The sequence below is a fragment of the Bicyclus anynana genome, chromosome 11 (assembly GCF_947172395.1).
Source record: "Bicyclus anynana chromosome 11, ilBicAnyn1.1, whole genome shotgun sequence".
Classification (NCBI taxonomy): Eukaryota; Metazoa; Arthropoda; class Insecta; order Lepidoptera; family Nymphalidae; genus Bicyclus; species Bicyclus anynana.
Window position 1 is genome coordinate 2,833,103 of NC_069093.1, and position 15,697 is coordinate 2,848,799.

The 15,697-nt window shown below is 38.8% G+C and overlaps 2 protein-coding genes across 2 annotated transcripts in view; one reads left to right on the top strand and one right to left on the bottom strand.

Annotated features, from left to right (window-relative positions):
- The first annotated feature begins 2,940 nt into the window (after window positions 1-2,940).
- LOC112054702 (uncharacterized) lies at window positions 2,941-8,276 on the top strand. The gene is made up of 8 exons (XM_052884470.1): window positions 2,941-3,284; window positions 3,679-3,750; window positions 3,820-3,900; window positions 4,883-5,009; window positions 6,005-6,191; window positions 6,757-6,930; window positions 7,568-7,640; window positions 8,087-8,276. Exons 1-8 carry the CDS (start codon window positions 3,060-3,062, stop codon window positions 8,261-8,263), a joined length of 1,116 nt encoding a protein of 371 aa, XP_052740430.1. The 5' UTR covers window positions 2,941-3,059; the 3' UTR covers window positions 8,264-8,276.
- Window positions 8,277-8,350: 74 nt separating this feature from the next.
- LOC112054703 (thrombospondin type-1 domain-containing protein 7A) overlaps window positions 8,351-15,697 on the bottom strand; it is a 108,390-nt gene continuing 101,043 nt past the window's right edge. Inside the window, exons 22-29 of the mRNA XM_024094569.2 lie at window positions 15,129-15,217; window positions 14,169-14,311; window positions 13,437-13,560; window positions 12,865-13,038; window positions 11,799-11,953; window positions 10,922-11,067; window positions 10,271-10,361; window positions 8,351-10,112 (exon numbers count right to left, since the gene is read on the bottom strand). Coding sequence (XP_023950337.2) covers window positions 10,070-10,112; window positions 10,271-10,361; window positions 10,922-11,067; window positions 11,799-11,953; window positions 12,865-13,038; window positions 13,437-13,560; window positions 14,169-14,311; window positions 15,129-15,217 — 965 coding nt within the window. The 3' untranslated portion in view covers window positions 8,351-10,069. The remainder of the gene's footprint in view (window positions 10,113-10,270; window positions 10,362-10,921; window positions 11,068-11,798; window positions 11,954-12,864; window positions 13,039-13,436; window positions 13,561-14,168; window positions 14,312-15,128; window positions 15,218-15,697) is intronic.

A 15,697-nucleotide genomic window follows, 5' to 3' on the forward strand; every position in this document is an offset into this window, starting at 1 on the left:
CCTCCACAGATTAATAGATACACCATAGATTTAAGAGTCGTTAAGGACTAAACTCTTTATTTGTAACTGATACATATTTTTAAGTTAAACGGACAAAAGATGAGACAGATATTTCCCGGGAAATATAAAAAAAAAAATCAGAGGGCGTTTCCAATAATAAAGTGCAAATATTGGAATAACTCAGTGTGATACTTTAATATATTTTTTTTCTGAGAGTAATGTTTTTACACATTTAAGCTATTACTAATACTACATACTGTAATGCGTGCTCCAGCGTGCTCTGTCATTATAACTAGCGGACGCCTGCGACTTCGTCTGCGTGAAATTTATTTTTTCACAAATCTCTCGGGAACCATGGATTTTTCCGGGATAAAAAGTATGTATTAAGTTCAGGTTCAGTAGTTGCGGCGTTAAAGAGTAACAAGCATCTAAACAAAAATACATACAAACTTTCGCGTTTAAAATATTAGCAGGATGAGTAAACAACCAATCATCCCTGTTTACCCTTACCCTAAACTTTGAATTAGGTAAAATTAGTTAGTTATTAGGTAGATTTGTTTAATTTAGGTATATGGGACCAACTTCAAATTACAAGTTCTAATTCCTGAGTTCGCCCTCCTCAAGCTTTTTTACTCTCTTCTTCATTTTTCTCTCTACTTTCAACATCATCCATATCCATCAGCTAATGGCCGTCCACTGTTGAACATAGCCATTTTGAGTAACAAATATTATTTTTAATGTCGTCAGTCTACAGTACAGTAAGGTCAATCAAACAATTTGGGAGCCCAATCTTCAACGGCTTTGATGCATATTGTTTTAAATTTGCGAATCGTTAAGCTATCTCATTTTAGATTCGATCACGTAAATATAACTAGGTAGTACTGTTTATAAATTACTAATTAGGTTTAAAATTGATATACGGACACGACCTCGTCACGATGTTATAATAAAAAGGTTTTTAACACGCAAAGTATTGACACAACACTATTTTGTTACAACAATGTTCGTGATCGTTATATAACACTGATGTGCAAAATTATGGACGCGTTATTCAAACATTCGAAACTTGATGTGGGATGGAAGTAGATTATATAGAACCTATAACTTGTGCGAATTAAATTGACACCTGGCTACCAAACATAACCAAACTAACACAGTACAAACATCATTCGAGCTAGGTGTCAAGTTAATTCGCACGACGTGCACTCCAATTCCAAGGAATGAGTTGACGGTTGAGGGTGTTTAACCACATACTTCCCAACTACCAGCTAAGAATTTACACTAAAAAGTTCCGTTTTAGTCCAACTTAGGACTCGAACTCAGGACCTCATGATTCGAAGCCACATAGGCTAACAACTATCACCAACGGGGAAGTTTTAGTGAAGCTCGTGTAATATTTCGCTATGCCTGATCCATTCGTATAGCATATTTTCGTACATCTATGTTAATAATAGTGCCTTCATGTACCAGTCTGTCTTCAGCCCTTATTGTCGACCAAATTGCTTCGGTCTTTCACCTTTTTCAGCGCTAACTCGCAGTTCTAATGGTAGCCTTGGCATACTTATTCTTGTTATTCAAGAGTACGTCCCAATCTGGTCATTCGTGAAGTGTTGGAGGTATGGAATGGGCTGTATCACCAGCTCGCGGCGTGTTGATGTGACCACGATGAGTGTATGTATGATTTATTAAATCTCTGAGTGCTCATGTATTATTATTAGCATTTATTTAAAACTAGGTACCTAATATATAATTTACAGATTATTAATTTACGTTATAAGGATTATACTTAAGAGTGTGCAATATGTAATTTGGTGGTTACAAATGGTTCTGGATCTCAGATTCTGGAAAAGTTAGGAGCCTGATATTTGGGTAAATGATATTTCAAAGTGTTAGCTTCGTTATGACTATACAAAATACACAATTTGTAAAACTTTTCTCGATAGTTTATTTTTTTGAAAAATACATGTTTTGCTCACATTTTGTTTTCAATCTCAGGAAATGCAAACTTATTTTCTTAAATTTTTATTTTGTATAGAAAATTAGGTATATATCTTGAACATGGCCATTTTGTTTTTCGTTATGTTGTTTAATTTACTTGCAATTAGGTAAAAATGGTTTTGGCGCTCACGTCACAAAATTTACGTCGCGCGTCAATCGCTCCGTGCTTTTCACTCACGTGAAAGTCATAATTCGGCGTCTCGTTTGCGCTTCGAATTTTATCCATATCGTACCAACGTGCTGCGCGCTCTTAATTGTGCGACTTTTCAATTAAACTTTGCTTATAATTTCGAATGAATTTTGTATTGCGTATTATTGCTTTATGTACATACGAGTACGTGAAAACGTACGATGAAAATTATATAATTTAAATATGATCAATATTCCTTTTGTCCTACTAGTCGTAGAAAGTAGCTATGTTAGGAGTAGTTACGATAAATATTAGTGTAATAAGTAGTAAATAAATAGATCCCTTCTCCTTTCGGTATTGAGTCCGACCTTAACCGTGCTATTGTTCATTCAATTATTGTCTCGTTTTAAAGATTTTTTGAGTCAACCTCTGGTTATTGCTTATCAGAGGCTTAAAAATGGCGTGAACCCAGAGCAGTAAGGTATTAAAAAAAATTAAAATTTTGAAAACCCCCCGGTGGCCATGAAATTATTAATTACACTCTCGATCAAGTCATCAATAATCTCTTTCAGTGCGCTTTCATTTGAGTATATTTGCAGACATTCGATTATTCTTCCCCACTTTCAACCCCCAGAACTTTTAAACGGCTCAACCGATTTTCATCAAACATGTATACAAACACTCGCACATAAGTGACGTTTCATTAAAAAAAAACTAGCATGAAATCCCTTCATCCATTCAGGAGTTATGGTGCCACAGACAGACTGACAGACACGTCAAACTTATAACACCCCTCTTTTTGCGTCGGGGGTTAAAAAATCGGTAGTCTGTAAAGTCGGTTTACTGAACGTGACAACGTCATAAGAAAATACCAGAAAATACTTTATTTCTTTTAAAAAAAGTTGGCAACCCTTGAGCGAGGGAACGACGCATGACGTTATCTTTTTTCGAGTGTGCAGCCGGCACTATCGAATTAAAAGACGTTTTCACGTCAAAAAATGCTGATCAGTCACAGAGTTCCTGGCAGCGTGCGGTAGGCAAAGAGACGGTGTTAGCAGCCCTCGCGCGGTTGGAGCAGGACATCGCTAACAGTGAGAAATTGTATCCAGCGCAGAGGTTGACCGTCGTAGCAGCGGAGCTTGAAACTATACAGCAGGTTACTATTTTAATTATTTTTAATCTATACTTATTACTTATAATAAATCTGTACAGAGGTCAATTCTGTACATGAAATATATTTCCAAAATAACTATCAGGGGGTGATTAATGATAATGCGTCCTTTGCGTGAATAATTCTTCTTACATATATTACAGTTTACAGTAGAATTAGATGAACAAGATTTGTTCATCTAATTTAAAATATAGCCATATATCACTTTTTGAAGTTGATCAAATAGGTAGGCAAGCAATTAGACGGCGTACATTTCTTGTAAATATTTCAATTTATTTATATTTTAATTATTCTATTCTGAACCTTTTTCGTATGTAAGCTTGTAGCTTGTCAGTGTGCAGTTCTTTAACTCTTTAGATAATTCTTGTTCTTGTTTCAGGAAATAAAAGAATTCGAAGAAATAACTGTTCCTATGACCAATGCTGAATCGTATTCAAAAACAATGCATCAGGTAATTTGTTTTGCTCTCGTGTTTCATTGAGCTCAGTGCAAATGTGTACATAAAAACAATTGTTTTCAGTTGTTCGTAAATTTGGACCTATACAAACGACCGATGTTGGCAGCGGAAAATGAAGATTTTGTTGCTAATGTTAACCGGAAGGTAAATATAATCATCTATATTAGTATAATCTAAACTAGTATTCCTACGGGAATGGAACTACGTGAGTACGCGGGTGAAACCACGGAGGTCATGTCTACTTATGCTTAGTCACTTAAGGCGGATTTACATTTGTCTGACGTGTCGTGTCGTGACGCATCAGAACAGAATCGGTATCATACATTTTATATGGCAACGTTTACACTTATGGGTTGTGACATGTCGTGATGGGTTCTGAATTCTGATGCTTTTTTTTTTCTGATTGTATAAGTGCCGTAGGCTCCTTATGGGACCTCAGCGGCGTCGCCGGGGGGTCTGATGCGTTGCATACAAAATGTATGATACCGATTCCCTTCTGATGCGTCACGTCACGGCAGACAAATGTAAATCCGCCTTTACTCTTAATAAATTGAAATTAGTTGTTACATAAATATGAGTTTTATAGATAAATTTAAATATACTTAAAAGATATTTAACATCACAGGTATAAGAGATAACTAGATTTATAAATTGTCAATCCTTTGTATTGATACCAGCGTACCCAGAGGCGTGGCCTAAATGGCCGTTTAATATTTAGTGAAAAATTAAATATGTCACCCTTACTCTAGTGTTGATTATTATTTATTCCTTTTGTCACAGAACAAAACAAGACTGCTAGTACATGCGCGGACACGCTTGCGTTGTTCCGCACACCCGGGTGTGCGCGGGCCACGCCCCCTTGCTACTTCTATTGCTAAAAGCGTTAGCTTTTAGCGTTGTCTGTTCTGCATTTAACATCATTGATTACACCAGCAAGCTCTTCGTCGTAAAACAACCGTGTAATGCTTTGATTATATATACGTATATATAATCAAAGGTGTAATGCTACAGATTACGCACAAATAAACGCTGTTTTTCTATAGCAAAAAAAAGCATTTAAAAATATATCTTGTTTTGTGTCGTTATAGCGAATACGCGTTCATTCTCAATGGTTTGTTTGTTATAGGAAATGCGTAGATTGGAGTTGTCCTGGCTTCGTAGTCGGGAGAAGGAATTGCAACGAGACAAGCGACAGCTCCACGCTCAACTCCTGAGAATACGATCTTTATACTCACAGCTGCAGCAGTTGCTAGGTAAAAAAGATAACAGTAGGTATACCAGATAACAGTAGGTATTATCAGATGTCTGTCTAGAGCCTTTCCAATGGGTCTCACTCGAGCCCAAGATGTCTATATTCTTCCGTTATACTTAAGTATAACGGAAACCTAAATATAGATGTCTATATTCTTCCGTTATACTTAAGTATAACGGAAGAATATAGACATCTTGGGCTCGAGTGAGATCCATTGGAAAGGCTCTAGACAGACATCTGATCTCCTACATGAAGGTCACCACGTTTGGCTAGACAGGGAGAACAGCACAAGCAGAGAAGGGGAATGTTAATAGATTTAAAAGGATATCATTAACCCTGTTGGTCACAAGTCCAGGGTTCTGCTCGGAGTCTTTATCTCTGCCACACAATAGATCTGGCATCTGCACGGTGAATCCATGGAATGCTAAGATTAAGTTATTCGTCTCTCACGTAGTTCTCTTGCCTTTGTTAAGGTATCTATATCATTATCTTTAACGATTAGGTAATAACGGACGTTAACTTACATAAACGGGATCGATATCAGTTACTTACTTGGTATTTCATAGCCCCACCTATATTACTCGAACTATCAAGTCCTTAACAATTTAGATATACTCTATAGCAGCTGTTCCCGAATTCTTTTGACTTCGGAACCCTAGCTTAAGAAAGAAATAAACTAAAGACGGAAATACACTTACGTCGCGTGTGGTAGCGCGCCAGAAGCATATCAGTTTCCTATATGGTGCCATGGAGTTTTGGAATGCAATATTTTAAAACAAGTTAATTGAAAATGAATAATAAATTATCACAAGTGAAACGATTTACAATATGGAAATCTTAAATTTTCGCGGAACCCCTGAGGGCCTTTCACGGAACCTCAGGGTTCCGCGGAACACCTTTTGGGAACCGCTGTTCTATAGCCACATAGGTGAACGGCTATTTTAACTGTAACGAGGCAGTTGAAGGTAGGTACATCCAACACGATTTTGGTTCCAGGAGCGATATGGAGCGACGGTCAACGTCCAGATGTATCATTAGAAGAAGAGTTTGAGCGAGTGCATTCCCTACGCGACGGTCTGGCAAACGTCAGCATGCGATTAAAGGCGGCTGTGGAGTACGCGCATTCGGCTCTGCGGCTACTAGATGATGCCCTTCCGGCTTGGAAGCTTGCTTCTATTGGGAAGTACGTCTAACGAATATGGGATACCTTTTACCTCCCTATAAACATAAGTGTGTATATACAACACAACTTAGCCATGCTGATTAAAAGTCACGTCACTATAGACATACGATTGAAGTGAGTCAGTTTTGTCAACAGTTGGTTACAGGGATTTTAGAATATTTGACTTTTTTTTGAAGGTTCGAGTTGTTGCATGGGCGAGGAGAAATTCAAGCGCCATTAACTCCATTTCTATTGTTTTAACGATGGCCTCCGTAGCGCAGTAAAATGCGCGGTGGATTTACAAGACTGAGGTCCTGGGTTCGATCCCGGCTTGACCGATTGAGGTTTTCTTAATTGGTCCAGGCCTTGCTGGTGGGTGGCTTCGGCCGTACTGCCAAGCGATTTAGCGTTCCGGTGCGATGCCGTGTAGAAACCGAATGGAGAATTTTCAACCTCCTCCTAACAAGTAAGCCCGCTTCCATCTTAGATTGCATCATCACCTACCATCAGGTGATATTATAGTTAAGGGCTAACTTGTAAAGAATATAAAAAAACGATGATTGTAAGGTTAAATGATGATGTACAGGAGTGGTTGGGAGAGGACCGCCGCGTGTGGCGACGCGTGCAAGCTGCTGGTGCGCGCGCGCTGCCAGGAGCGCGGCGCTAGGCGGGTGCTGGCAGCGTCCGCGGCGCCCCGAGCCGCGCGCGCGCTGCGGCTGGCCTTGGACTATGCCTTCACCGACACTGTGCATGACCACAAGTAACTATAACTTGGCAACATCGTTCGTAACACTCCCGATGGTCCGCGCGGGCCTGGGGGCGATGAATGAAAAACCCACGACTGATGGATCTCACTTTTTCGTCTTTTCCCCCGTCGCCCGTAAATCATGGGAGTGTCATCAACGAATTTGCCAGACAACAATCATATTTATCTTAAACTAGCGGACGCATGCAACTTCGTCCGCCCTTTGACCTCTTTAATCCGGCCCTATTGCAGAATCCGTTCTTAGCGGACACCTTCTAATTATAAGTTACCCCCATGCCAAATTTAATTTTTGTACAAACAACTTTTTGCATTTATTTATCGTTCATTATCTTAAATTAATGGTATCCAACCTTCAAGGTTTTTCGACCAATAGGAACGTAAGTGCGTTGGGAACGTAAGTTGAAATGTCGCCACTTATGAATTTTTAATTTTGCTTGCAAACAATTCCCAACGCTCTTATGTTCCGATTGGTCAAAAAACCTTAAAGGTTATAGGTACAAATAATTTAGTATCGTGGAACTCTTTTTCTTCCTGTATACATATTTAATATATTTATCTTGGAAAATATTGTACTAGAGTACCTATTTGTGTACAATATTTTTTTGATGTGAATTTATTTTGTTTGTTACAGATATCAAAGAGCGACAGAAATATTTTTACAATTTAAGGAATCACTAGTGCAATTAGTTAATTCAATCCATCAGGTAAATCAATTTATTAAAATGTAGTACTTACACTCGTACTTAACTGCCATATAACATATAACATTTTTGGCTGGTGGGAGGCTTCGGCCGTGGCTAGTTACCACCCTACCGACAAAGACGTACCGCCAAGCGATTTAGCGTTCCGGTACGATGTCGTGTAGAAACCGAAAGGGGTGTGGATTTTCATCCTACTCCTAACAAGTTAGCCCGCTTCCATCTTAGATTACATTATCACTTACCATCAGGTGTAGTCAAGGGCTAACTAAATAAATATATAAATCTTAGTAATCAATGGCTTTGATACTCAAGACTTAGGTATCAGTGCATTCGGTGAAACTGGTCTGGTATCGAAAACACTATTGCCTTGATATTATTTTAATTTGTACAGGAACGGTACGTTTCGCCGACTACTGTTATTAAATGGAACTTATATATTCATATTTCAGGTTCTGCTCAATAATGTAGAAAACTTAGCATTCACGGAAAAAGAGTTGGAGGAAAGTAGACGAAAATTAAGATCAGCAAGAGCCAATGATATAGTCAAAAGAGGATTGCATGATTTAGAATATGATATGGACACTCTTGAAAGGTTAAAAGGATCCACTAAAGTTGTAGATAAATAGGTAGTAAATTAACTCTATGACATTGAAGAGATAGAAATTGCATAATTAATTGTTAAATGTAGAGGCTAGTATATAAATAAAAGAAGGTTTTTATAAAACACAATCAAATTTTATTAAATATCAAATATTGTATTGTCTAACACGATTCCTTAACTATCATGTTTCACATCAATATCATATTATTATTATAATAATGGCATAATAATTATAATACGGTTAATACACTTCAAGGACAAAAGGTACAGATGACAGCGAACAGGATAGAATGACTAAAATATAGCAAAATGTATAAGGTTAACGTTAACAACTAAAATTTTATAATACAGTTATACAATTGTAAAGTTGATATGAGTAATTTTAATTCATATTGTCGTGAAGGAACAAGATGTAGATAAATATCAGATACAAAATAGAATTTATTGAAAAACATTGATAACGAACGAGAGGCAGATAGCGTTTTTGTATTTCTAAATCATCATCACGTATATCATATTGATGATAAAATGAAAGAAAATGATAGAATGAAACATGAAAATGAGAAAAAGAATGAAAACACCTTAACTTTAAAGAAGTAAGCACGAAGAACACACTCACATCGTTAATACATACTTGACACAATACATGGGCTTAAATGCAAAATCTACGAAAAGTGTAATAATATATGATTATGACCAAATATTACCATGGGGATATTAGCGCCTTATATCTATCGTTACATTAATTTTGTGCGCCAAAGCCCTAAAGTTGTTCTTGATCCTCGTAAGCATTGGTATGTCGACAATGGGCGAGAAGTTATATCAGGTGACGACCTACTCAATGATGATTTATATTTAACACTGATATGTTGTATGATGTGTTTTGGTCGCTATTGACTAGTCTTGCATATCTTATACGAAACAGTTCCTCGGATTATTCTTTCTTTCCTTTTAAGAAAATATAACTCAATTTGTACAAAAAATATAACTGAAACAAACAGCTAGGACTATTTTTGTGCATTAAATAGTTTGATTAGCTTAAAAATAGCTTTATTTTCATATCAAAATATAATTCTTTGGTAAAACTTATTTAATAGACCGAGATGTTTAAATATTTTAGCAAAATAAACTCATAACTGATCGCAGTTAGCACGATTACCTACTAAAATAACTGTAGATTTTCGGATAAATAAAGATTATAAATCTCAAATTCGGAGGTTCACCTTAACACCACATTAATACTTTCGATCATTTCTAAGCTAAGTAAGACGAATTCTAAAGCTACTACCGTAGCTCGAGCTAGTAATATTGTCAATCCGTAAAGCCCCATCGAGTCGCGGCTATTTTCGCATGGAAATGTCATAAAAATCGTCTAAATTAGCATATTCATATACGTCGTAAAAACATGGAAGCACTCATGCGGACAGACTGATCGCTGGCTTTTACGTTCCTATTATCAGAATATTGGTAAGTGTTATACCATTTAATTTTATTGATAAGAACTATTTTCTGATATGATACGGTTACAGTTAAAAAGATGATTATTTTAGTCGCACAGGGGGAGTAACTAGAAAGTAATGTTAAATTCACAAAAAACGATGTTAAACACCGCATAATATCTGGTAATAATAAATTGTATTAAAATCCAAAATAACAAACCACTCTAAGAATAAATAACAAAAATAAGATAACTTCTAAACTCAATAGTATGGAATGTAATATTAAAACAGGTAACAAAACAGGTAACGAAGACTAAATCCGTGATGTACCTGAAACATGCGAAATCGCACAATCAGGAGAAGCTGTAGCCATTTCTTTAAGTCTTGTTGTCTTAAACTTTGGTAACAGATTTCATTTTCCTACTTCGTAAGCACCTGTGAAAGAAACAATATATGGTCAGTTAGAAACCAAATATTACATGATAAAGAAAAAACTATTGCGTATAATAATATATAAATTTGTTTATTAAAAATGATATGTATTTTTACACGGTAAATAGTGAGTTTGAGGACTTGGAAGGAATAACCTTTACCTGAGTACAATACGGTAAAGCATGAATACACCGTACAAGCTGAGGAAAATAGTCGCTGTCCACACCACTGCCAACAATGAACTGGTTCCCTCTGTGAAACATTTGATTTTGTTAATATTCAGAATAAACATAGTAATTATTATATTTAAGCTAGAGTCTCGCAGGGTAATACATTTTGCCCTCTACTTTACATCATGTATATGCTTGTATTGTAGGAAATAACGGCTTAAAAGACGATTTGTAGAACGCAAGCACGGAACGTTGACAAATAAATCCACCAACGTACAAGTAAACGGGAGAAATATTACAAAAATATTCCCGGTGTCCCTTAATATTAACTGTTTTCTTGGTTCACGGATTAGCTTATACAGCTTCGGAAGAGGCTTTCTTTCTTTTATTAAATCATTAAGTAATAACCGCTTTCGCAGTTGCAAACTCATTGTAAAAACACTTCTGTGACTCGGAGAGTAAATTAAGCATGCAATGACATAATATTATGATAATGATTGTTACAGAGTCAATCTAAAGAAAAAATACAATATATCAAGATAGGGGGCAATATCAGTCCACCAGTCTCGATTCTCAACTGCTTCTCCGGTGCAGTTGGTTTATTCAATTTTTATGTATCTGCGTAGATTGTTATATATTTACCGATGTATCCGTCGTGATACACGTCGTGATCTCTGTCGCGGCCGAGCCAGGCGCGGCGCGGCTTGTCCTCGCGAGGTTCTACGGCGAGCAGGTCGGGGATCTCGTCTGCGTCGCCGGTGCAGTTGGCCCATTCGATTGTTATGTATCTGCATATTATTATGCTGATTGATATTGAGATTTTACATTTGTAATACGGTTTTTTATGTGCTAGAGCATGAGTTCTCTCATGTAGCATCATGGATGAATAAGGAACTATTACCGACAGCCAAGAAGTTTTGCAAGGGTGTGGTTGTCGGTTTAATTACAGGCAGATCAGACTTGACAGCTACATGTCAGGTTGACGGCACTTTGTAGAACGTGTTTCTTATGCCTTGCGAAGTGTTACTCTGTTTTTTACCGAGTTCAAAAAAGTATACAAATCATGCCCACGTGGAATAGTGGCAAAAATACTAGCTGCATTTCCGGGCTGGGTAGCCAAGCTGATCCTTTGCGCAAAAAATGAGCCAGCCCTTCTGTCACCAGTCGAAGCAACTAGCCTTTATACGGATACCTCGCTTTTTTTTATTCTCACAAGTTAGCCCTTGACTACAATTTCACCTGACGGTAAGTGATGGTGCAATCTAAGATGGAAGCGGGCTAACTTGTTAGGTGTAGGATGAAATCCACACCCTTTTCGGTTTCTACACGACATCGAACCGGAACGCTAAATCGCTTGGCTAAAGGTACTTCTTTGTCGGTAGGGTGGTAACTAGCCCCGGTCAAAGCCTCCCACCAGCCAGACCTTTTTTTTTTTTCTGGACCAATTAAGAAAACCTCAATCGGCCTAGCTGGGGATCGAACCCAGAAATCGCTTTTATATATACAGATAATATAGTACCTAGAAGAAGTCCTGCAAGCACGACGTGGTGGGACCAGCAGCTGGCGGGTGCGCGAGCGCGCGCCGCCGCGGCACGGGCCCCAGGAGCCCCAGGGGCCCGGCTGGCCCAGCTCCGACTCCTTGCAGCCGCACTCCGCCTCGCACTCCTCGTCCTCCTACACATAATCTATCGTTAGGATTCCGTACCCAAAGAGTAAAACGGTTCCTATTGCTAAGATTCCGCTGTCCGTTCGCCCGTGCAACAGATATTTTATGCTGTTTTCATATGGAACCTTTCATGCTGTTACAAACTGTTTTATAGCCTCAATAGCTCAACGGTAAGAGCGGTCGGACTCATCACCGAGGGGTGGTGGTTCGATCCCCGCCCCGTTGGTCTATTGTCGTACCCACTCCTAGTACAGTTTTTTCCGATTAGTTGGAGGGGAATGGGAATATTGGTCATATTAAAAAAAAAGATATGGCAAATATTCTTAAAAAAAAAATCTATATTTATGGACTGTTTTGCCGCATCATCATCCTATCCTACTAATATTATAAACGCGAAAGTTTGTATGGATGTTTGTTTGGATGTTTGTTACTCTTTGACGGCGTAACTACTGAACCGATTTAGCTGAAATTTGGAACGGAATTAGATTGTACTCTAGATTTACACAAAGGCTTCTTTTCATCCCGGAAAAATCCATGGTTCATGGATGAAATCCATGGATATCTGAAAAACTAAATTTCACGCGGACGAAGTCGCGGGCGTCCGCTAGTTTATTCATATTTGCAAAGCAAAGCTAAATTAGTTTCTGAATCAACAAAGTTTATAAACTCAACAAAGCCTAGCTATACTTACGGGGATTGCTAATCTTCGCCTATACACCTTAATGCCTAGTTCGGACTACTTTATTATTTTAGTCATGTACGAATAATTTTTGAATTTACCGCCCAAAAATAGTTCGTACTCGACTAAAATACTAAAATAGTCTGAAATGGGCCCAATTCTGTCTAAAACTATAATAACCTTCAAAAGTTGTTAAATTTTAATGATGCCTCATCATGTTGTTATTAAAATAAAAGTTACCTGGTGATGTAGAGGTGGTGCAACAATACGGCCAGGTAAAGCGGAGGCACATCGCCAGGGCTCCAGGTAGGCATCAGATGTCGGTTCATCAGAAATGCTGGTGAGTTCGCAGCGCGCGTGAGACAGTTTCACGCCCCAACCGCAAGCGTTGTCAGCTTCTTCGCCTGATGAAGTCTGAAATAATAAACAGTTGAAGGAAATAGTAGTCTGGACCGGATATGACGTCGCTCGATCTCGTGTTGGTTCGTGCTCGTGGCGTTCGAGCCGTCCATATTACTTTTTGTGTAATTCTTTTTGCGTTACTTGGGATAGGCGGGGAGAGTGACTTGAGTGGAAAAAGGGAGTGTTTGTTAACTGTCAAAGGATCCTTTAACCCTACACACAACGTTCACAAGTGCGTGACTCTACTCATTCTCTGCCATTCTAGGGTCTTATTTTAGTTAAAGTTTGATTTGGTAATTATGTTACTCCTGACAAATATTGTGAATCATATTCATTTCATTCTGAGAGGAGACTTGAGCTCAGCAGTGAGCCGAATATGGGTTAATAACGATAGCGTCTTAGCTCAATACCTGTACGTGACATCCCAGCAGGGGTCTAGCAACGAGTCGCAGGCACGGCTCGCGGGGACACGGCGCGCGTTGTTCTGTCGTGGGACACGCTCGCCCGGGCCACACCGCCGCTGTCAAATGTTGTCTGAAAACAACTAAGTGTTCAGAATACTCACTTTAAACTGAGAATTGCTTAAAAGAAATAAAGGCTAAATATAGCTGAGCTGCAAACTTGGTGTTGTTACACCCATGCCAAAGAGAGCATAGATCGTTACAGAGAAAACACACAGATTAAAGAATAATAGGCAGTTAGAGCGCACGAAACACGACGATGTTCTTGAGAACACGAAACCGCTCTAAATACAAAATTCAATAACTAATACATTCTGGAGTCAGTACGACGCGAAGCTGCGCATCAGTAATTTTCAATATTATTCACAATGTTTACAAAAACTAAATAAATAAGACGGAGTGATTTTTAATGGTAATTATTGATTATTAAATTGTTAGTGTTAAATTTTGAAATACAAATTATGAAAAAAGTAAGTTATGTATATAGTCAAGGAGGCGCGAGACGCTTGTGGTTTTATGGGTTTCTCCGGCTTCACCACGCTGCTTGTAAAGACTCATTTTGGTTCATCTGTATTATGTGGTAAAACATCACCAAACTGCATTACAACACTGTGGTCTGTCTACGCTTCAAATCCCCTCTCTCGTGTTATAGAAGACCACTTGGGCCACTAAATTAGTCACCTCAAGCGTCGCATGTGTCGCGCAGTGGAGGCGTCCCCACAGGAGCAAGCGGTCGCGTCCCAGGCGCCCCACTCGCCCACTTCGCAGTCCACGCCGCACGGCACGTAGCACCACGACTCACGGGCTTCAGACGCTGTGGCGTTCTGTTCATACACAACCAGCAATGTATTGTATTGTATAATCAGACGGTTCTAGTAATTTACCGCACGTTCCGACGCAGTTGTAATATTTATATGTACTTACCTACAAGTCTGCAGTAGCGTAATTTAATGATTTGTAGTTTTATTTTTGTATAAGCTTAAGCTTAGCTGCTTGCAATCACGCCTAATGGTAAGCAATGCAGCCTATGGTGGAACGCGCTTGCCTAGAAGATGCCTATTCACTCTTGACTCGAAAGGTGGTGGGGAAAACGGAAGCTGGAAGAGTATTCCACACTTTTGCAGTGCGTAAAAGGAACTTGTTTCTGGTACGACCCATTATATTCGTTTATGTAAGGCTTCCGTGTTGTCAAGGGAAAGGTTTCTGGTAACTTGTAGACACGTGAAGCAATAAAAATTAGTCGTCACCCGAATTTTAATCGTGATCATGAGTGTGTGCTAGCCGAAAGAAAGAAGAAAGAAACCGCTTTTTCATTCGATGTCGCAAATAATAACTTAAGTAAGAGTAAGATAGTGTCAGTTCCGTTTGTTAACAAGAAGACGGGTCCAATCAAAATGACATTTAGGAACCGTCGGAGAGTGTAACGGAACCTTCACTTCCCATTCCTCAACCCATCTCTCAACGCGCGCTGCGAGCGACCGCGCACTCCGCCTCGTCATAGTTTGTTCGTGCAGCGTTGTCAGAACCAGCTTATGACTAAGGGTCCCGTGTGGGATCGAAACTAGTTGGGTATACTCCGACGTTGTATCACGTGAGTTCTAGCCGTGTTTCATAATAAATTAATAAGAAATAAGTACTTACAGGACAATAGGAATCATTAACAAAAACTCCGTCACTACGCAGGCATCGTACAGATCTCTTCTTAGTTCCTTCACCACATGGCGAGCCACCTGTAAATATATAGAATTTATCTATAACTGTACTGTTATTGTCCATGCAGTAATTTGGAATACCTAATTTAACTCTTAGTTAGGCTGTGTGTTATTTTTATTGGTGATTCCTTCCCTATTTGTTCCTTAAATCCAGATATAATAATGACCCAGAGCATTCCAGCACCTGTGCTAGTGTGGTGCGTGAATGGCGACTAGAAAGCGTAGTGTTGGTCGACCAGATGGACTGACGACATTAAGTGAGTCGCAGGGATTCGCTGGATGCAGGCGGCTCAGGATCATGTTTGGAAGTCCCTACAAAAGTCCTATGTCCAGCAGTGGATGTCAATCGGCTGATATGATGATGATAATTGCATTGCCTCTTTTTAATCAGACTTTAAGAACAGAACAGGAGGAGGTTTTCATTTCGATGCTTATGTTTTGTTGTTTTGTTCGCCTTATGATCTTTACATCATTTGTAATAGTCTAGTTCTCTAACAC

Excerpts from the sequence above, each read along its gene's own strand:
- LOC112054702 (XM_052884470.1), top strand. The coding sequence starts at position 3,060 with ATGACGTTATCTTTTTTCGAGTGTGCAGCCGGCACTATCGAATTAAAA. Across the intron at positions 3,751-3,819 it reads ATTCAAAAACAATGCATCAG|TTGTTCGTAAATTTGGACCT; the intron begins GTAATTTGTTTT and ends AATTGTTTTCAG. Across the intron at positions 7,641-8,086 it reads TAGTTAATTCAATCCATCAG|GTTCTGCTCAATAATGTAGA; the intron begins GTAAATCAATTT and ends TTCATATTTCAG.